Source organism: Megalopta genalis, chromosome 10 (assembly GCF_051020955.1).
Source record: "Megalopta genalis isolate 19385.01 chromosome 10, iyMegGena1_principal, whole genome shotgun sequence".
Classification (NCBI taxonomy): domain Eukaryota; kingdom Metazoa; phylum Arthropoda; class Insecta; order Hymenoptera; family Halictidae; genus Megalopta; species Megalopta genalis.
In genome coordinates this window covers 8,808,153-8,828,348 of record NC_135022.1, presented here as the reverse complement: position 1 = coordinate 8,828,348, position 20,196 = coordinate 8,808,153, and the positions used below count along the sequence as shown (strand labels likewise).

General features: G+C 38.6%; 3 protein-coding genes and 2 long non-coding RNA genes across 13 annotated transcripts in view; 3 read left to right on the top strand and 2 right to left on the bottom strand.

Moving 5' to 3' along the window:
* Window positions 1–6,649, top strand: part of LOC117222677 (beta-glucuronidase) — a 35,126-nt gene extending 28,477 nt beyond the window's left edge. For 3 of the 4 annotated variants that reach the window (XM_033474516.2, XM_033474515.2, XM_033474513.2), the window contains exons 2-11: window positions 1,402–1,571; window positions 1,701–1,799; window positions 2,370–2,546; window positions 3,223–3,455; window positions 4,186–4,465; window positions 4,813–5,087; window positions 5,324–5,585; window positions 5,734–5,922; window positions 5,997–6,135; window positions 6,212–6,649. In XM_033474516.2, the coding sequence (XP_033330407.1) occupies window positions 1,404–1,571; window positions 1,701–1,799; window positions 2,370–2,546; window positions 3,223–3,455; window positions 4,186–4,465; window positions 4,813–5,087; window positions 5,324–5,585; window positions 5,734–5,922; window positions 5,997–6,135; window positions 6,212–6,393 (2,004 nt within the window). In that variant the 5' untranslated portion in view covers window positions 1,402–1,403 and the 3' untranslated portion in view covers window positions 6,394–6,649. The remainder of the gene's footprint in view (window positions 1–1,401; window positions 1,572–1,700; window positions 1,800–2,369; window positions 2,547–3,222; window positions 3,456–4,185; window positions 4,466–4,812; window positions 5,088–5,323; window positions 5,586–5,733; window positions 5,923–5,996; window positions 6,136–6,211) is intronic. The other variant, XM_076524758.1, reaches the window with a different exon arrangement.
* Window positions 6,519–7,901, bottom strand: LOC117222683 (zinc finger HIT domain-containing protein 3). The gene is made up of 2 exons (XM_033474522.2): window positions 7,519–7,901; window positions 6,519–7,309 (listed from the first exon to the last, which is right to left on the bottom strand). The coding sequence occupies exons 1-2, from the start codon at window positions 7,593–7,595 to the stop codon at window positions 6,964–6,966; spliced, it is 423 nt and encodes a 140-aa protein (XP_033330413.2). The 5' UTR covers window positions 7,596–7,901; the 3' UTR covers window positions 6,519–6,963.
* A 645-nt stretch (window positions 7,902–8,546) lies between these two features.
* Window positions 8,547–11,125, top strand: lic (dual specificity mitogen-activated protein kinase kinase lic). Its single transcript, XM_033474519.2, has 7 exons — window positions 8,547–8,689; window positions 8,878–9,048; window positions 9,135–9,300; window positions 9,378–9,614; window positions 9,701–9,880; window positions 9,960–10,177; window positions 10,248–11,125. Exons 2-7 carry the CDS (start codon window positions 8,987–8,989, stop codon window positions 10,390–10,392), a joined length of 1,008 nt encoding a protein of 335 aa, XP_033330410.1. The 5' UTR covers window positions 8,547–8,689; window positions 8,878–8,986; the 3' UTR covers window positions 10,393–11,125.
* LOC117222685 (uncharacterized) lies at window positions 10,188–16,120 on the bottom strand. 4 transcript variants are annotated; one of them, XR_013034231.1, is made up of 3 exons: window positions 12,891–13,275; window positions 10,803–12,711; window positions 10,188–10,658 (listed from the first exon to the last, which is right to left on the bottom strand). It is a non-coding gene; the product is annotated as an uncharacterized LOC117222685 (long non-coding RNA). The 4 variants fall into 4 exon arrangements; XR_013034232.1 differs by having other exon boundaries at window positions 10,188–10,876; window positions 12,567–12,711; window positions 12,891–13,255; XR_013034230.1 differs by lacking the exon at window positions 10,188–10,658 and adding an exon at window positions 16,000–16,120 and having other exon boundaries at window positions 12,201–12,711; window positions 12,891–14,014.
* On the top strand, window positions 13,469–15,478 carry LOC143260126 (uncharacterized). 3 transcript variants are annotated; one of them, XR_013034233.1, is made up of 5 exons: window positions 13,469–13,603; window positions 13,846–14,325; window positions 14,389–14,526; window positions 14,600–14,648; window positions 14,728–15,478. It is a non-coding gene; the product is annotated as an uncharacterized LOC143260126 (long non-coding RNA). The 3 variants fall into 3 exon arrangements; XR_013034235.1 differs by lacking the exon at window positions 13,469–13,603 and having other exon boundaries at window positions 13,985–14,096; window positions 14,155–14,325; XR_013034234.1 differs by lacking the exon at window positions 13,469–13,603 and having other exon boundaries at window positions 14,007–14,325; window positions 14,375–14,526.
* Window positions 16,121–20,196: the final 4,076 nt, after the last annotated feature.

The window sequence follows — 20,196 nt, the reverse complement described above, 5'->3', positions numbered from 1 at the left end:
ATAGCACAGGCCTATGCCTATGACATAGACATAGACATAGACAAACATAAACATAAACATAGACAGAGGTATAAAACTAGAGACATTGACAGCAGCAATTGCGTTAAATTCTCGCGGTGTCCATTCGAAGAATTAGGGCCAGCAGCGGCGACGCTGCACATGTACAACACGAGGAAACGATTTGATGCTTTGGGAAGGGAAGTCTGCTCTCGTAGGAGTAGGTAGGAGGGCACCGTGCCAGGAAGCCGATATTGCTGCGACCGATGCCGATGCCGACGCGACACCCTACCGCTACGGGATTTACACGCGAAATACACCTACACCTTGTTATACACCTTTGTTTCGATCGGGTCGACAAACCCCCGAACGTTATCGATCGCATTTTCGATCTATTCTCTGTGCTATGCCATACCGTATAGCGCGCACACCCCGACTCTTTCCATCTCGTTTCGAGCGGTCCTCGTCTTCGCCGTGTCGACACCGTGCCACGGGTCGAAACGCCGGTTTGAAATTTATAAGACGAAGGACGATGTATCGCGAATCTAAGATACCGAAGACGAGATCTATTCCCAAGACAAGTTTCGGGTTAAATGCCGAGAGCTCGATATCACGGTCGTCTCCTCGGAAGGGGCATCGCCTTCCCTTCCCTTCCCTTCCCTGCTCCCCGTGGCCGGATCCTTCGCGAAAAAAGGATAGCCGGAAGACCCAACGTGGTGTCTCCAACCGCGTCGTCGTTCGTCGCCGGGTCGAATCATATTTTGTACTCGCTCCCTCAACACCCTATCGTGAAAAGTATCGTACGAAGAATCGGCGGTCGGAACTTTAAGCGACAATATCTGGAAAGTAATATTTTCAGTATTTTAAATACGCGCGTATTTCGAACGATCGATACGTAATTCCGTTAAAACCAAATCGGGAACAAGAGAAAGCGAAAGAAGGAGAAATAAACGATCGAACGACAGTCTTCGACCTATCCGATATCTTAGCATTCTTTTTATCGGATATTTATCGCAAGATACACAAGCGCGATGAGCGACCTAAGAAGTTGTTCGTCGAATAATATTATATAATTTACTTTATTCTTCGAACGAATCTTATATATCTTACCGAATAACGTACTCGATACGATGACACGAAAAACCGAACAGATTAATCCGAAGATCGGTATCGTTTCGGAGATCATCAAAGAAATGTTCGTACTTCGACCGATGTCGGTTGCGCGTTGTACGCGTATACTATAGAACCTGCGATTCATATTTTTCAACGTATCATAATATGGCATAATAACGGAAAGAAAATCTTGTCGACATTCGCGTAATCGTAAATCAGGACGAACCGTCCCCAGTTATTTCCGAAGGAGAGCCGATGATTTTGTCGGTGAGATAATTTTGCTGCTTTCAGGAATGTGGCGTTTAGCGTTTCTCTTGATCGGCTCCGCGACAGCCGGAAAGTCGGGCCCCGAAATCGAATATCCCGAAATACCGGTAGAATATGCACCTCTGCCACCGGAGGAAAATGCACCCGTTCCTCTACCTGGAATGCTTTATCCCCGCGAAAGCGAATCGCGAGAGGTAATTAGTATCAGAGTTGTTCGTGGAACAACGACTTTGAGAAAAATTCGATCGATCGGTCGATTATTTTCGAAAGATTCGTAATCGTGGAGAAAGTTGCTTCGAAAGATTCAAGTTAAATGTTGTTAGGTAAAATCTCTGGACGGTCTATGGGATTTCGTCGTTTCCCCATCGGGAGATTCGTTGAAAGGCTACAAAGAGGCGTGGTACGCGAGCGATTTGTCCAAGGTAATGTTACGCTATCTATCTATCTATCTATCTATCTATCTATCTATCTGTTTATCTATTTATTTATTCAGACTTTTATGTATTTCGACTACAATTTCATAGTTTATTGAAATAGAATACGATTCGTTTTCCAACAATTTTGACGAGTCGAACGTAACAACGCGGTAGCATTTGAAAATTCTTTAAACGCTTTTAACGTTCCGCATTCGATTTTTCTCGTTTTCGTCGTAAAAAGCCGAACGATGATATATCGTAGTAAATTATAAATCATAAAATCCACGGTCTAGTATAATTATACGCTACATAGAGAATGGTCTTTGATTTTCAAACTCTGATTTTATTCGATCGTGTACCTAAATTGTAATGGAAAATTTGTAAGTAATCGAACAACGAGGATACCGATTTGACGGAAAGTTTAGAATTTTGGTGGATCACGGTTGCTTAATCGTTCTCTAAACTTCTACATTCCTGCATATAATTGTTCGGTTAACGATCAGTTCCACATATTCGGAGAAAAACAGTCGCCTTCGACTGCGAAAGCGCACCCTATCGTACACGTGATTTTCTCAGGTAGGAGAAGTAATGCGGATGCCAGTGCCTTCGTCCTACAACGATATTACCACTTCGAGGGAACTTAGAGATCACGTCGGTGCTGTCTGGTATCAACGAACGTTCTTCGTGCCTTCTTCGTGGCGCGAACAAAGGGTTTTTGTGAGATTTGGCTCGGTGAATTACCTGGCTCAGGTGGTAAGTACTTTTTCCTGTAATTATAATATAGCACGCATCCTCCGTTGCATCGTGCATCTACAAATTATGAAAACGATGAAAAACTTGACAATGGTAATATCAAGATATTTCTAACGAGACTGTTACCAAATTTCTTTCTTTCTTTCTTTCTTTCTTTCTTTCTTTCTTTCTCTTATCAATTTCAACGAGATCGCTACGGTCCATCGACGCTTCTAAATCACATCTATCCGCAACGAGGCTCTTATAGATCCGTCGATGCCGGTTAATTTGCCTTTTTTCGCGCAGGTACGAGATCACGACGCTCGTAAATATGTATGTACATACGGTAGAATGCGACGCCGCGCGCCGGTAGCCAACGTGCTAAAAGCGCCTATAATGTATTATTCGCACCTAACCGACTCCTCGGTGATTTAACTTCATCTGTGACTTAACTGCGTGATTTAACTCGATATACGACCGGTACATTGATAGCTAGCTAAACATTATGTAGAGGACCGGATACGGAGGTCCAATGGAGCTCCGACATCGAAGCGAACACCGGCGACGTTCGACCATTCGATAATTCATCGATCGCGTACAGCTTCCAACCAAATTCCAAAGATCTTCTATCCCTTGCATTTCGATCGCATTTTCGATACGTTTAAAAATCCATACGTCCTTTTTTCGTGAATTTCAGTGGATAAACGGTGGCTTGGTGACCAACCATGAAATGGGTCATCTGCCATTCGAAGCCGAGATATCGTCCTATTTGATCTACGGCGGTAAAAATCGCATAACTGTCGCAGTAGACAATACGTTGCTACAGACAAGCGTGCCGCAAGGTAAAGTTGTCAACACCGCCGTCGATAACGGAACTGTACACGTGCAAAGTTACACGTTCGATTTCTTCAATTACGCCGGCATCCACAGGCAAGTCGACGCACGATTTATAATTATACCGATTTGTAATCGGTTCAATTATTCCACGTTGCTCGTTCAAAATTTCTTCTATAAATCCAATTTTCATTTCGAAACATTTCACTCGGTTATACATGCAACAGCAACTTAATTACAAAATCATATTCTCTCTCGGATCGATTCCAAACAAACTTCATAAAATACATCGTAAATCAAATTTTCTACTTCGCAGCCGCGCGTTCACGAATTTATTAAGACTTTTAAACGCGTCCAACTATACGAATAACTTTTACAACCGCATATAACAACTTGTAACAAAGTTGAATTTTCCAAAACACGCCATGCTCTCGCTGTTAACAATTACAGTTTACATAGAAAAAACATTCCACGAATTTATGTATGCCATCATATCTATAATGCAAAGATCGTTGTTAAGTAGCTGATAAAGTCGATCACGAAAAATCAAGAAAACCAAAAAGAATATGCTACGTTGGCATAACGGGGTCGGTCGGGCCCGGCCCGGCACGATAACGCAACTATGCGCACACTTGTTGTTCACCGGTCGAAAGTATCTCGTCGACGAGCAGATCGTTATCGTTGTTATTATTCCGGGGGACAAAAGTACGATATAGGCCGGTGCGCCCGACACAATCGGTTTATCAGGGAAAGGATTCGAGCAGCTTCCGGTTGCGTCGATGCGGATGCGTATCGGATTTGTAATGTGGAAACTCTGAACTTTCAGGCCCGTTTTGCTGCACACGAGACCGCGTGTGTACATCGAAGACATCACGGTAAGAACAGGATTAATCGGCGATATGGGCACCGTGAAATACGACATTCTGCCGGCCGGTTTACACGAGCACGAAATTCCGATCTGCAGAGTGAGCCTGCTCGATGCCGAGGACACTCCGGCCATAAGGGAGCCAGTTTATGGGTTTTCCGGTACGCTCAGAGTGCCATTCGCTAAACTCTGGTGGCCCAGGGGCATGAGTTCTACCCCAGGCTACATGTATACGTTGGAGGTACAGTGAACGCTTCGTTGTTCAACGATAGTTTCGCGATCGATTGTCGTTTCGTTTAATCCTCCTTACGAGTAGTATATGCATACGCATATGTAAGTAGAAGAAGTTACGACCAATATAATCTTTTTCGTGTCGATACGCGTGTTTCGGAGAGGAGAAAACGAATATGTCGTCAAAAAAAGATACTGTAATCTTGTTTATCAATATTGTTCCCCAACATATCTTTTTTTCTCTTTTCTTTCTTTTTTTGTCTTCTTAAAGTCTCCCTTTCAGATACGTTGGTACTTTTTTAGCATAGATCGTATTGTTAGCGAAATTCGATATATTCACGATGTTTCGATTTCCAGATCACCTTGACCGTGGCGAACGAGACCAAAGTAGACGTCTATAGGTTACCGATCGGAATCAGATCGTTGGTCTGGACGAATAGCAGCGTGTTCGTTAACGATAGATCCTTGTATATGCGGGGATTTGGTAGACACGAGGACTCGATCATCAGAGGTCGCGGTCTGGATTTAGTCACCGTAGCTAGAGATTACGAGCTGTTGCAATGGGTTGGCGCAAATGCCTACAGAACAAGCCACTATCCCTACAGCGACGAAGTACTCGACTTGGCCGATCGGTAAGGTTTCCTTCTCGTTCCGCTCTATATCTGCTAATTTCTCGCGCGACACAAAAATTGTCTACCTCGATTGCGACAAATTGGGAAAACAGAAATATTCATTTTCTATCTCGATCAAATCAGGAGAAACTCGTCGGGAAATTCCTAGCAGAAAATATATGTATATATGGCCAACGATAAGATTATATCGTTTCCCTCTGTGTGTCATATTATGATTTTGCATTTGACTTTGAAAGATTGGGCTTTCTAATTATCGACGAGTGTCCTTCCGTGGACACGGAAAACTTTTCACCGATTCTCCTGGCGCGTCACAAAGACTCGTTATCGGAGCTTATAAGGAGAGACAAGAATCGTCCTTCGGTGATCATGTGGTCGATCGCTAACGAACCCAGGACGCAATTACCCGAAGCTGGGGAATATTTTAAACAAGTCGCTCATCACACGAAAGCACTCGATCCTACCAGGCCCATTACCATTGCCATGGCACGAGCTGTTCAGGTAACGACTCGACCGGTACGCGCGCGCAATCGTAAACACTTCATTCGTAAAACACAATCGATTATCCAAAGTGACTGTATAGTCCGTTATGGAGAAACTAATATCGGTACCATCGCTGAAAAGTTCTTTTTTTCTCATTCATTCGTAGGAAGACAAAGCCGGCGAATATCTCGATGTGATCAGCTTTAATCGCTACAACGGTTGGTACAATAACCCAGGCCGTATCGATACCATTGTCAACAAAGTTATCGAAGAAGCTGAAGCATGGCATAAGAAATATAATAAACCGGTGCTCATGTCCGAATACGGTGCCGATACTATGGCCGGATTGCACGAGGTAAAATTATACACAGCGATATTATTTATCGTTTAAATGATATACGAATTGAATTCATTTCGAACTCGTTTCAGCTCCCCGAGTACGTGTGGAGCGAGGAATATCAAAAAGAAGTATTGTCGAAACATTTCGAAGCCTTCGACCGATTAAGAAACGAAGGCTTCTTCATTGGTGAATTCATTTGGAATTTCGCTGACTTTCGAACGGCTCAAAGTGAGTACAATACTTTTAGAGGCATTCGGATCTTTTAACAATTAATCATTATTTAACAAGAGTTGTTTTATAATAGCGTTCATAAGAGTTGGCGGTAATAAGAAGGGAATATTTACGAGAGAAAGACAACCAAAAATGGCGGCATATCATGTCAGAAAAAGGTACCACCTCCTTCAAAAGCAACTGGAGGGGACAGAAGTGCCGAACGATCTCGACAATTATATTACATTCCGTCATTCTCATCACTCGGAACTTTAGAAATAAATTCTTCACACTGCACAACAATTTTGTTAACAAATTTTTCAAGTACATATCTTTTCATTTGTACATATACGAATGTTGTACAAAAAAACGTTTGCTTATTTACTCTTTTTCTACAGATGTAATTTGTATTTTTCGGAGAGTTTTATTATTTTCAATCATTATAATTACTACATTACTATTACTTTTTACGTTCGAGTACTGCCACGAAAAATAATTTTTAATAAATATTTTACAAATTTTCAACTTCCAATGTCAACGAGTTTACTTGTTTCTCCAATTCCTAAATTATCTTTTCAAGTAACCGTGTAATATTTTCAAAGATTCTGTACGATTTTAAACGATTTTATATATATAATTCTATTTAGCGATAGAAAATTATAAAAATAATTATTATATACTAATTATAAAAATAATCTACGAATAAAATAACAAAATGTTTGAGCACGATTAGGAATCCTAGTGTACGCGACGCGATATTTCTTGGGAAATGTACATTTTTTCATCGATTTGTCTTTTGTATGCCCGTCGTAAAAAATGTTTAATAATTTATCGGACGTAACTACGCTATATCTTAGCTCTAGGTTGGTCATTTTCTGCAAGTTCCACAACCTTTAAGCACGCATCCGCCATTTCAACGAATATTGGTTCGCTCATGGCTAAAGCGATCGCTTTTGTAGGATTTTCATCGATCAGAATCGCACGCATAATATTACGTACGTGTGGATTATTTAAAATACTTTTCAACTCGTTGTTAGAACGTAATTGTTCCAATTTTTCTATAGGCACGGTATCTTCTGTAGGAAAATCGTACCTTTTACAATCTGTTTTCTTATCGCTAGTAAGTTCGTTCTGCCGATATTTTCGTTCACAATTACTAGCCTTGTGTAATTTACAGCAGGCTGCGGAGCAACTAACAGGAACAAAGTAAAAGAGATAAATTTTTATGGATTCGGTAAGTGTAATATTTTACAACATTATCAAATTGACATACATCGAGAGTAACATATTAAACGTATGAACGTGGATTATTATACTCTTCGAAGTAATCGCGTGTGTATCGATATCTCTACTTGTCATTAATGTAACAAATTGTACGACTATAACCTCAGATATACTTACTACGGCTCTTTACACGTGGGACACTTGTATGAACATTCTGTTTTCTGGCAAACACAACAAGATTTATCCATTTTCATTAAATGGCTGCAGTAAAATTATTTTACACATCTGATTATATTTCATGAACTATAATTTTATTTTGTATTTCAGCAACCGCTCGTATTTTCTAATTTCCAACAATGTCCAATGTCGACGTCAACACATACATTCATGAATGTTGATAAACTACCATAGACTACTCGTACTTCATACAGTAATAAGACCTACTTCTACACATTTTTCTTACTCTCTAAGCTGGCGCGCGCATCCCCATCATTTTACTGCGCTCACCAGTGTGAATCGTAAGCTAATCAGAGTAAAGAACATTTCTATGTCGGAACCCTCGCCTAACGGATCAAGCTGCGGCCTCTAAGTGTGCAAGAGTAGATCCCATTACCGAGTAGAACTCACCTGCTACAGCTCCATGCTTATTGGCATATTTGAATTGTCTCAAGTCGCAATGTACATATGTATGTATGTGTGTATGTATGTACATAAATTGAAAACCGAGCCAAAATCACAATTTCGTCAACCTTGATTTTCATTTTATAATTTTAGTTTGCAGAATCATCCTTAACATATTTAATAAACGTAACCGTATATCCTGAATATATCCGAGTCTTAACCGGCTGTAATACCTGTGATCTGACAAAACAAGGTTATTATTGTTTGTAGTTTTATTATATTATCACATAAAAATAGTACACATGTGCAAGCTTTTTGTTCTATACATATAACTCACACGTATTGCACTATCGTAAAATTGTCCGAAACTGATTAATCTTTAACATTTGTAAACGTACCGTGTTCAAATGGCTAAACACAACGAAGATGTTACATCATTAATTATTATAAAATGCACGTCCTTCATAGAAAACGATATTATCTGTTATTTAATAGAAAATTCTCATTAATAATTCTTTCATCTCTGTTTTGAACATTTGTATAATGCGCCTGAAATAATTTAGTATGCGGAGAAGTTCAGATTGAATTTACAAAACTGAAGTATGTATCTGTTGTGTGTGAGCAATTTCATGTGACTGTTTGAGTTTACTGAAAGCTTCATATATGGGCAACGGAACTTTGAAGTTTTGACATTATTGTCGTAAAATATCGTCATGCTATTAACAAGGTACTATAGAAATTATTTCTAATGATATTATGACACAATAGTCCTATCCAAAAAGATTTCATTCTATTCGTTTGTTTTCACATTTATGCGTACAATAAATATATAACTTGACATAACCTTCGATTTTCGAGATTCTCTGCAAACATAAGCCTAGTATGCCAAAACATGCACCTTTTATTTATTTACAGAACAAGTATGCAATAACTATTGCAATTCATTTAAACATGTATTGTAACCAATTGTGTACACTGCCAAGTTTGCAGGCCTAGTAACATTTATTAATTGTCCCATCGAATCATGGCTCTACGTCGAAAGAAAAACTTGAAACTGCAAGTCTCCGAAGGGACTCCTATGCCCGTGTATGTATGAATGTATTATTGGGACATTGAAATATTAACGATGCCCTTCTTCAACTTTTACTCACTTTGAATAAACTATACCACAGTACTCCGCCAAGAAATCTAGATAAGAGGACTACTATAACAATCGGAGAAAGTACATTTGTAGTAGAAGCAGATGATTTAGAAACTATCTGTATTCTGGGACGTGGAGCGTACGGTATTGTGGATAAAGTACGACACAAACAAAGCGGTACCATTATGGCGGTCAAGGTATCACACATAATATAATACCTATTAATTTATAACCAATTAGAAAATATCTTTCAACAAACATATTTATTTCATAGAGAATAACGGCAACAGTTAATACGCAGGAGCAAAAAAGATTGCTTATGGATTTAGACATATCTATGCGTAGTTCAGCCTGCCCGTACACGGTACAATTTTATGGAGCATTATTTAGAGAAGGCGATGTTTGGATCTGCATGGAGGTTATGGATATGAGCCTCGATAAATTTTATACAAAAGTGTATAAACATGACCGTGCCATTCCTGAGGATATCTTAGGAAAAATTGCTTTCGCAGTAAGAAAGAAATTGAACGATCATACTTAACACCGTGTGTTTAGCACCTTATTAATTATCATTCTAACCGCAATGAATATTTACAGGTAGTCAGTGCATTGCATTATTTGTATTCGCACTTACGTGTGATTCATAGAGATGTAAAGCCTAGTAATATTTTAATTAACCGGAAAGGAGAAGTAAAAATTTGTGACTTTGGTATTTCTGGTTATCTCGTAGATTCTGTTGCTAAAACAATCGATGCTGGTTGTAAACCATATATGGCTGTACGTAAATTTTGCATGTACGATGCGAGCATCTGTTATTATCTATTCAATAAATTCTCCATCGTATCCTTTTTTTCAGCCAGAAAGGATAGACCCGTCGGGTAACCCTTCACAATACGACATCAGATCTGATGTTTGGTCATTAGGTATATCTCTTGTTGAATTAGCAACAGGAAAGTTCCCTTACGAATCTTGGGGTACACCTTTCGAGCAACTCAAACAAGTGGTAAAAGATGAAGCACCGAAATTACCAGCTGACAAATTTTCTGCTAATTTCGAAGAATTTATTGATAAATGGTAAGCAAAATTGTTTTCAGAGAAACGTATTTGCATAGTGCTTTATTCATTTGTTTGGCATTGTTTACAGTTTAATGAAAGATTATTCACGCCGTCCGAATTACAATCAGTTACTGGAGCTTAATTTTATCACAGAACACGCTACAAAAACCACAAATGTTGCTGATTTTGTTGGAGAAATTTTAGACTTACCTGAAGACGAGCAGCCTGTGTAGCATACAACTATTTTTGACATGATGTACCACATGACCTGTAATGTAACTTCGTATTGTGTATCGAAGTTATTTAATCGATTTTCTATATCCAGTTTTATGAATCGTATCGTTGAGTCATCCGAGCGACCTATGTGAATTTCAATCTACCGTTAAAAGAGAGGATACGTAGAACTTTTGTGCAAAAAATTCCCATCAACAGTTCATTCTTTTTTTCATTTGTTCAATATGAAATTTCAACATGATTCTTCATATTAATCCTCCTGAAACTAATAGATATTCTACAATAAAGAAGTAAAGAGAGAGAGAGAGAGAGAGAGATGTGTAAATATATGCAAATATTTTCTACGTGATGTAACAATAGTTTGTCACTGTAGCAATATAGGGAAGTTCAAATTAAAAAAAAAAAAAACTTGATCATTGCGTAGTACTGTACACACAAGTCGAGATGTAATCGCTAGCGGAACATAATTATGCAGTAATGCACCTGTAATAAAAAGGTTATACTCTACAGTAGCGATATTAATACGTATAAATATACGGGCAATCAACAATAATGTTCACACTTGAAATATAAAATTTGTAAAAAGCATGTAGCGTCTTAACAGTAATTGTAACAGGAGGACTGCAAAACTAATTTCTTTTATACATATTGTAGTTGTGTAATGAAGATAAATTACCAATAAATGTAATTATAAAACCTATCATAAATTTAAACAATACAAAAGTAATACAACTTTGTAATTTATGAATACCTAAATACATAGTATATAAAAAAGAAAATTACAAAATTGTAAGAGCATTTAATATAAAAGAAAGCTTACAAAATATTAGTATATATTTATTTTTTTATTATTATTTTTTTTTTAAATAGTATATAATGTAAAACCATAATTTATTACTTACTATTTGTATTAATATTTAGTTGCAATTTTTTATTATTAGTAGCAGTAATTGAATTATTGATAAATCTGCAGTTTAGTGACTTTGTCCTAAATGTGCTTATTTTTTTCCGTTTTTTTTTTCTGTTTTTTTTTTCAGAAAGGCTGTATTTTAACATTAAAAAGAAATATATGTAGATACGGGATATTTGAAAAAGTAATGTGCTTTTGCTATTTTTTTAAACAAAAAAGAAAAAAATCAAATTATAATATATTGATTTTGAACAATAATTCCCGTACGGTCTTAGTTTTTGAAATATTATTTGCAGGAACAGTTGATACTCTACCCAGGGTGACTTTAACTGTACGTGTGCCGTAGACGCAACGCGCCTGCGAGGGTTTGTCGCTCGTCTACTGTTTCTACAGCATGGGTATACATATGACGAGTAGAAAATGTGATTGAATTTAACTAATTTCACAATGAGATACACGAATCTAAATATGTATAGTGTCGCACTAACATCGGACCATTGTGCGGTCGGCCTCGTCGCTCGGTAACGAGTTAAACAACTAGCCTTAATTCAACCCTATTAATTAAAACTCAATGCTGCGATTCGGTTCGAAATTGGGCTAGTTTTTTTTTTTTTTTAACTTGTCGAGCAAACGGCCGCTTGCGTTTTATGCAAATATCTCCGAAATGGAGGCCGCGAGCGGCGATTATTGTTCAAATGAAAGTTATTCAGAATCTCGTTCTTTATAACATACTTAAAAAATCATCGGGATTGATCCACGCATTCTGTAGCTTTTATAATTTTTGTTTCTTTCCGTTGAAAAAAAAAATAGCAAAAACACATTACTTTTTCAAGCGCCTACGATCTATATTTCTTTTTAAAATAAACGCATTTAGGGCAAAGTCACTAAACTGGAGAATTACTTTATTTTATTTATTTTGTCATCTATTACTTTTACCTTGTGTTTTTATCAAGTATTTAATAACACTGAATGTTTTTATCCTGAATCTGTGCATTTGTGGATATAATTATTAATAAAAACAACTACAATTAGCGAAAGCGATGTATAAAATATCTACATGCTGTATATACTTTCAATAATATTTACAGCTATGCTATACAGTATATCGAATTCAACGTAGTAGTCATTGTATGTACAAATATAGAAATGAAACATATATGTAATGGGGGAAATATACGTATGTATACATCAAACGAGTTTTGTTTCTTAAAATTATTTTATAATTAATATGTCACATCGATATAACAAAATGTGGACACAAACCTATACAATATACCAAATTTAAATGCATTCTATTCATGATTTTTTTCTATTTCAGGCATTCATTGGTGGCATTAAAATCATTCCTTTACAATCGATTGCAATCTTTACACCTAACAGGAAAAATCCAATACTTTTGCATAGTGACCTGAAAACAAATGACAATATATAAAAATGTTTTCTTTACTTGCGTTATCCAATTGTTGTTGTTAGATACAAAAGAAGATATTTTAAATTATAAAAACAAGGTTTACATATTTAAACTTGAACGAAAAGGTTATGAACGCTAATATAAAAAGTAGACAATATTAAAATTGTTGAATGTACCATTTGTAAGGATCATAATAAATATCCTTTATAAATCGTACAGTGGACGCCATTATGATTCGTTATAATTGTAATGAAAGAATGGACACTTTCCAATTATTTTAAATGTTTCTATTTCTGCAGTATCCGTAGTAACTCAAAACCGCACTGTTAAAGAAACATAACCTTCAAAGCATAGAATATTTATATAGAGATGAAAACTGTACAAGAATTTTTAATATTCGTGTTCCTAAACGTAGGATATTTGTAACATTATGTTTACAATTTTGGAGCACATAGAATACGCTATTCTATTAGAGAATACGAGAGCTCTATGGGAGCGTTCGCTACTCTTCTTTGTTTCGGCCGATAACCCTCACACAGTGCAGGGCGTAACTCCCGCAGAACGCTAACGCTGCGAGTGGCCGCTTGTGGAACTACGTGTCTCTCTGCCATAGACTACGTATCCGCCACACCATTGTGTCAACCATGGAGTACAGACGCCGAGGTCACTAGGAAAATGTTTCTAGGACTAACGGCGTCCCCACGAGGCGTCAAAGCTCGGCCTCGGTCTACCGCATTCTACCTTGGAGTATGCACGTAAAGTATGCGCGTACTCTGGACGCGCACACGAGTATTTAAAAAAAAATGTTTCGTTAGCGAAATAACTTTATTCAAAGATCAGAAGAAGAATATAAGTTATATTTACGACCACACGCGGCAAACACACAAATGTATGTACTACTTAAACTGGTAACAAAAACTTGGTGAACTGCAATAACATCAATGGTTACGCAATTTCTTTTACCGGCCTCATGTTCCTTGTGTCAAGTTCATAATTCTCTACATTCGTTTGAAATAACCGTTATCGATGCGAAACGTTGAACGTTAAACGTATCGGGGGATTCGAGTATGCGAGTTTGCAAAATGAATTCGAGGTGTCGATCTGTACAGGAGAACTATATTTACTCGACAGACGGTGTTTGCCCCATCTAGCGGGAAAACGCTGAAACCGGTAGCCAAAATTTATCGCCGATAATTTGGCTAACAGTTTGAGTCTTTTGTCACTGCATCGATTGGTGCTGTACGGATATCGGAACGGAGCTTCATCTTTTCTTCGACAGAGGCGCCACATGCAGCGTGTACTGCAGGATAACCAAAAAACAATAATTATGGCGATTCATTAATAATAACGATATAATATAGCAAAGACGTTAAAAAAAGCAGGTAAAGAGGACGTAATTCTAAAGAGTTATCCTATTTACAGGTATACTTGTTATATTAGGTCGAACAGACAGTACAGAAGGACTTCTGACTATCGATACATAAATATTATTGTTTAATTTTTGTACCGAAATCTATGATGAGAGACGTAATAAAACTATGAATTTAAAGTATAAACCATTAAGATATAAGAATATAAATTTATTAAGAGGGGTCGCTGGAGTGCTGGACGGTGAGTAAAGTATCGTCAAGCAGAAAACAGTAAATTGGTTGATTTCTAGAATGCTAATTTCAGGTTCTAGCCTCTATAATTACAAGACTTGCCATAGCGGAGACTTTTTTTTGTAAAGATTACGGAATTTTCGCGTTGGACGAACCAAGAAGAAGTTTAGATGAATAAAAATGCAGACAGTTTAGGAAATGCATTAGCCAGGTATGTTGCAATGATTAATATTAAGATGAGTTTAATCGAATAGATGAATGGTGAAGGTTGTTTTGTATTACAGATTGGTGAAATGAAGATAGTTTTGATGAACTATTCCTAAAGAAGAATAAGTATGTGTATGATAAATGTTTGTGAATATAAATGTGATTTGAAAGGTATGGTATGATTATAGTTTTCTGAATTCCGCAGTGGACTCTCGGCAATTAGATGCTGTGAAGTGGATGATGCAAAGCGAATGATGCAAAGGAAGATTTATCGTTGAAAGTTGAAAGATGGGAAGAAAGTAGGGAAGACTTTGCATAAATAAGAAAAAGAAAAAGAAAAAGAAAAAGAAAAAGTAAAAGAAAAAGATGTATCGGGGAGACTGGTAGGGAAGAAGACAGTGGAGCTAGTTTCTGTAAGAATAAATATGGAGCGTTTGTTTTGAAAGCGGTGCAAGTCCAGTTTGTTTGGTTTGGATAAAATTGAATGTTGGCAGATGTTGTTCCATCGAAGAAACACGAAGAGGAAGAAACACGTGGAGTTTTTGCGAGCAGTTATGACACGGACGTGACCAGGGTTGGCGTCCAGATTGTCTGGACGTCGTCCCCAATAGCCGGACATATGATATGTCGAAGAATCCAAGAATCCAAGAACTGCTTGTATGGTGGTAAAAGGTGTTTGAAAAATGGTGTAGAGTATTTAGTTGATTAAAATGTATGATTTGTTTAATAAATAAATGTTTTTTTTTGGAAGAAAGACAAGGAAAGATTTTGATTACTTTTCGGTTGACTTAATAAATTTGTATTGCTAGGTTATAATGGGTTACTTTGAATTGAAAATTCCTAGTTTGATTACATCTCCGATTCTAGATACGTGTTTGTATAAATTGTAAGAGGATATAATTGATGTATTTGATATGATGCACACACATTTGATTATTATATAGTTTAATAGCTAATTAGTATTATCATTAATACCTCCTCCCAAACGTCATCTCAAGCCGCGCAATGACAAGATTTAAGGGGGGGGGGTCACAAGGCGCGGGGGAGGGGGGGGGGGGGGGGGGTCGCCGAGCGAGGGGGAGGGGGGGGGGTCGCCGCGCATGCGGCGTTGTGGGGGGGGTTTCACGCGAAAAACGCGCGCTGGGGGGGGCGCCGCAAGGGGCATGGGGGGGCGCGCCGCGCAAAGGCGAGGGGAATGGGGGGCGCGCCGCGCGAAAGGCAAGGGGAATGGGGGGCGCGCCGCGCGAAATGGCGAGGGCGGAGGGGGGGCGCGCCGCGCGAGGCTCGTGGGGTGGAGAGAAACGCGCGAGGGTCGTGGGGTGGGGAGAAACGCGCGCAAAATGCACTCCTTGATTCTTCTATATCACAGTTCGTTATTCTTTTGTTTATATTCATGGGTCTTATTTCTATGTAAATTTATTGAAAATAAAATAAATATTCTCAATTGTCATAACATTGATTTACTATTTCTTCTTACCTATATCACTATCCGATGTGAATATGAAATTATCCATTGTTGGAGGAAAATAAAATAAGTAACCTAAAATAGTAACAATTGTGAAGCCACCGGTGGCCACTAACCCGCCACCTGTCTATGGAAATTGGAATTGTACCACTTTCATAATCAATGGTTACGCAATTTCTTTTACCGGCCTCATGTTCCTTGTGTCAAGTTCATAATTCTCTACATTCGTTTGAAATAATCGTTATCGATGCGAAACGTTGAATGTAAAACGTATCGGATGTTTCGAGTATGCGAGTTTGCAAAATGAATTCGAGGTGTTGATCTGTACAAGGAGAACTTTATTTACTCGACAGTGTGGCGGTTTGCTTGGTATTATGTTCTCTTAAACTGGATTCTCTGAGAACTGGGGACGATGGCTTTTCGGTAATAAAGGAAACAGTTAATTTGGCTAACTTGTAATGTGTTTTATTTAACTTTATGCGTACGTCTTTAGACTATTTGTACGTCTTTACTCTCGGGAGGTTGCTATTAGACTGTACGTCTACATTCTTGGGAGGTTGCTATTAGACTGTGAGAGAGTCCAGTGGTTTGCGTAGCAACAGCTAGTTACTAAGTTGTAGGTGGCGCTGTGTGCCGCTTGTACGGGCGTACGCCACAACAGACGGTGTTTGCCCCCCATCTAGCGGAAAAACGCAGAAACCGCTAGTCAAAATCTATCGCCGATAATTTGGCTAACAGTTTGAGCCTTTTGTCACTGCATCGATTGGCGCTGTACGGATATCGGAACGGAGCTTCATCTTCTCTTCGACAGAGGCGCCACATGCAGCGTGCACTGCAGGATAATTCAAAAACATTAATTACGGCGATTAATTAATAATAATAACGATATAATACAGCAAAGACGTTAAGAAAAAAAAAAAAAGTAAAGTTGGTAAAGAGGACGTAATTCTAAACAGTTATCCTATTTACAGGTATACTTGTTATATTAGGTCGAACAGACAACAATAATATTAGGGAGTGTTGAAAAAAAAGGAAATTTTAGCCTCGAACAAAAATTAATCTATAGTTTACTTAGTACTAAGATACTAAGATATCGGTTTACATTTTTTCGTCGGTTCCGTCAGCGGGCAACGACGGTGATGTAAACTGTATATAATAGACACCGCGAGACATCATCACCGGTACCATTAGATACACATCGTGCCCTGACTGTTTGGGGATCCCAGCGTCACGTATACAATGTGAAACGCGACAAATAAACGTCTCTGATTGGTGGATAAGACGAACCCAAGAAGGATATAAAAGAAGCGTCTTTTTCTTACCGGACTCTCAGTAGAGTTTGGTTGCTCGATCGTTTTCGCCCATATACCTTCTCTCAATAAAGGAATAAAAAAAATAAAGTCTTTTTAAGAAAAGAATTAGAATCATATTCATTTTCATTCCATAATCCCAACAGGGAGGATAGACAGTACAGAAGGACTTCCGACTATCGATACATAAATATTGTTTCGTTGTATGACGGAACCCCTATAAATCAAGCGAGAAAAAATGTTGTCCTCGAGTCAAACATTATTTACCATCCACGTTCGTCCCTGGGAAGAGGAAAATTGCCAGATGTGGATAACCCAGGGACCGAAGGCCCTAGGAAATAGCGTATTTTGGACGAAGCAATCGAAATGCCAAAACACCCGTAGTAAGCAATTTCGTTGAAAGCCATTTCCGTCTTCTATTCAAGTATTTCTTTTATGATCCACAGTTGGTCACCAAATGTCATTCCTAGTCGTTTTTTTTTTTTTTTACGATATGCATGTTCCACCGAGAAGAGGCATTTTCGGGATCATTGTTTGTTACGGCTTATCCTTGGGACACTCGGATTCCTTCGCGGGCGTCACCCGAGGGCACGAGCACTACCTGCGGGTGACCCTTAGTTTGGGGCGGTCACTTTCTTAATTTTGCAATCCAATCAGTCAGGGCGACCGTTTCCCTCCCTCACTCCTCGCAAGAATTGAACAATCCACGAATTCGACTGTCTCAAATTTAAAACACACCCACACCGAATTTACCTCCAAGAACACACAACACACAACAGTCATTCTACCATCAACCCGCACACGGAATAGTCTACTCTCTAAAAATTATACTCTGTATCGATGTGAAGTTGAATGTTCAAATATATTCCAAGTTAAAGAAAAGAAACTCAGCTTATTATTATCCCTAGCATCTTGAAAAGTCGTAGGGAACCGCGAATATCAAATACGCGGAAAACAAATATTTTTTAGTTATGAGTTGTGTTCTTGTAAATAACTGGTGCGTGCGGTGTAATTACTAACTTTATTTGATAAGTTGCGTAGAATCATTTTCGGGTAGCGTGACGTCGTAGCATGAGAGGTATGAGGAGTATCAGAGGTAGGAGAGGTATGAGGAGTATCGGAGGTATGAGAACGAGCGTCTCACTGCTGCTCTTTTTATATTATCCTGTTTGCCCCCGGCAAGGGCTCTGGACACCCCTGATTGGTTGACCCGCGAATGGGTTTTCCCAATCAGCGTTGTCCATCTCCTTCTCACCGCGTTGTCCCTTACGCCCTGAGCGCGTCCTGTTTTTTTTTTTTTTTTTTTTTTTTTGGGACCGCGTGGTGATCGGAGTGGGGTGCGTTCTTTTTTTTTTTTTTTTTTTTTTTTTTTTTTTTTTTTTTTTTTTTTTTTTTTTACCGAGAAGTAATGAAAATAATAATCCCCTTAAAATTTTTTAGCACTGAAGGGAAGGTTAGCGAATCGGAGAGCGTGTTTGAGGTTACTATTAATGCAGTTTATTGAATTGTTATCGATGAGCGCGGGCGCGACTAGCGTGGTGTCGTAGGACTAGCAACTTAGGACAGACTGAGCTTTTGGAGTTGCGCGTTTGTCTCTTTTATACTGGAAGAGAAGAAAAGAATAGATGGGCTTTCGTAGGAAAGGAGAAAGTTGGGAAAGTCCCGCGTCGGTCGAGGTGTCCAGATGTGAGGAGAATTGCTTTATTAGGGGTGCGTGATTTTTAGGGAATTTTGAGCATTAGGAACGGTACTTGTTTTATTGCTAGCGGCCGCGCTCAGGTAGAGGGATGCGACGTCACAATTTGTTCAAATAAATCTACCTTAGAACGTCTGAAGAATATTTCGAAATTTGTCGGACCCGAAATAATAAAGAATTTAACCGTGACGGCCGTTTTAATTTTCTAGTGTGCATGACGCCTCGTGTGTAACATGTGAATTTGTTTTTTAAGCAAGGTGGACAGTGAAGATTAACAAAGTACGCAAATATTTTTACGTACAAAGTACGTAAATATAATTTACGTACTTTGCTAATCTTCACTGTCCACCTTGCTTAAAAAACAAATTCACATGTTACACACGAGGCGTCATGCACACTAGAAAATTAAAACGGCCGTCACGGTTAAATTCTTTATTATTTCGGGTCCGACAAATTTCGAAATATTCTTCAGACGTTCTAAAGGAAAGGTGAACAGCGTTTTTCTTAAAAATATCACTGCTACGTAGTAAAATAATCCGGAAAGTTCTCGCTTCGTGATTTGTTCAATACTTCGAACGCGGCTCGAGTACGTTCCGACCATCTGTCAAAGCCTCGTGCTGCGTACTCTTTCGCGGACTCTCTCTCTCGCACCGTCACCTCTCATTGGTCAGTGTTTTTCGTTAATAACTCGTAAACAAAGCCACGGATTGCATTTTCGCAAAGGAAAAGTTACTTCAAATGACCTCAGCTACCCCTCATTTTCAGTTGTTAAAGTAATTGTGGAACACCTTGTATAGTACAATTTATTTCTTCAAGTAATGTGAAGTTAATTTATGAGAATCCTGGTGAAGGTTTTTTTTTTTTTTTTTTTTTTTTTTTTTTTCAAGATGCTGATAATATTTGGATAAACGACGACGGATGTGTAGCGTTAATGTTACAATATTGAAAGGTTACATATTCCGGGAATAAATGTGCGTCGTAATTTTCGGAAAGAGGAGGGTAAGAATGTCCGCTGAGTGTAACGCGATACGGGGGCAGTGTTTCGTTTAGGTTTCGCAGAACTCCTCGAGCCGCCTGACATTGTCCGACATTAAGACCGCGTGAGGGAGTGCGATAGCGAATGAGAGCGAAAGAGGGAGTGAAACAGCGAATGAGAGCGAGAAAGAGGGAGTGAGACAGCGAATGAGAGCGAGAAAGAGGGAG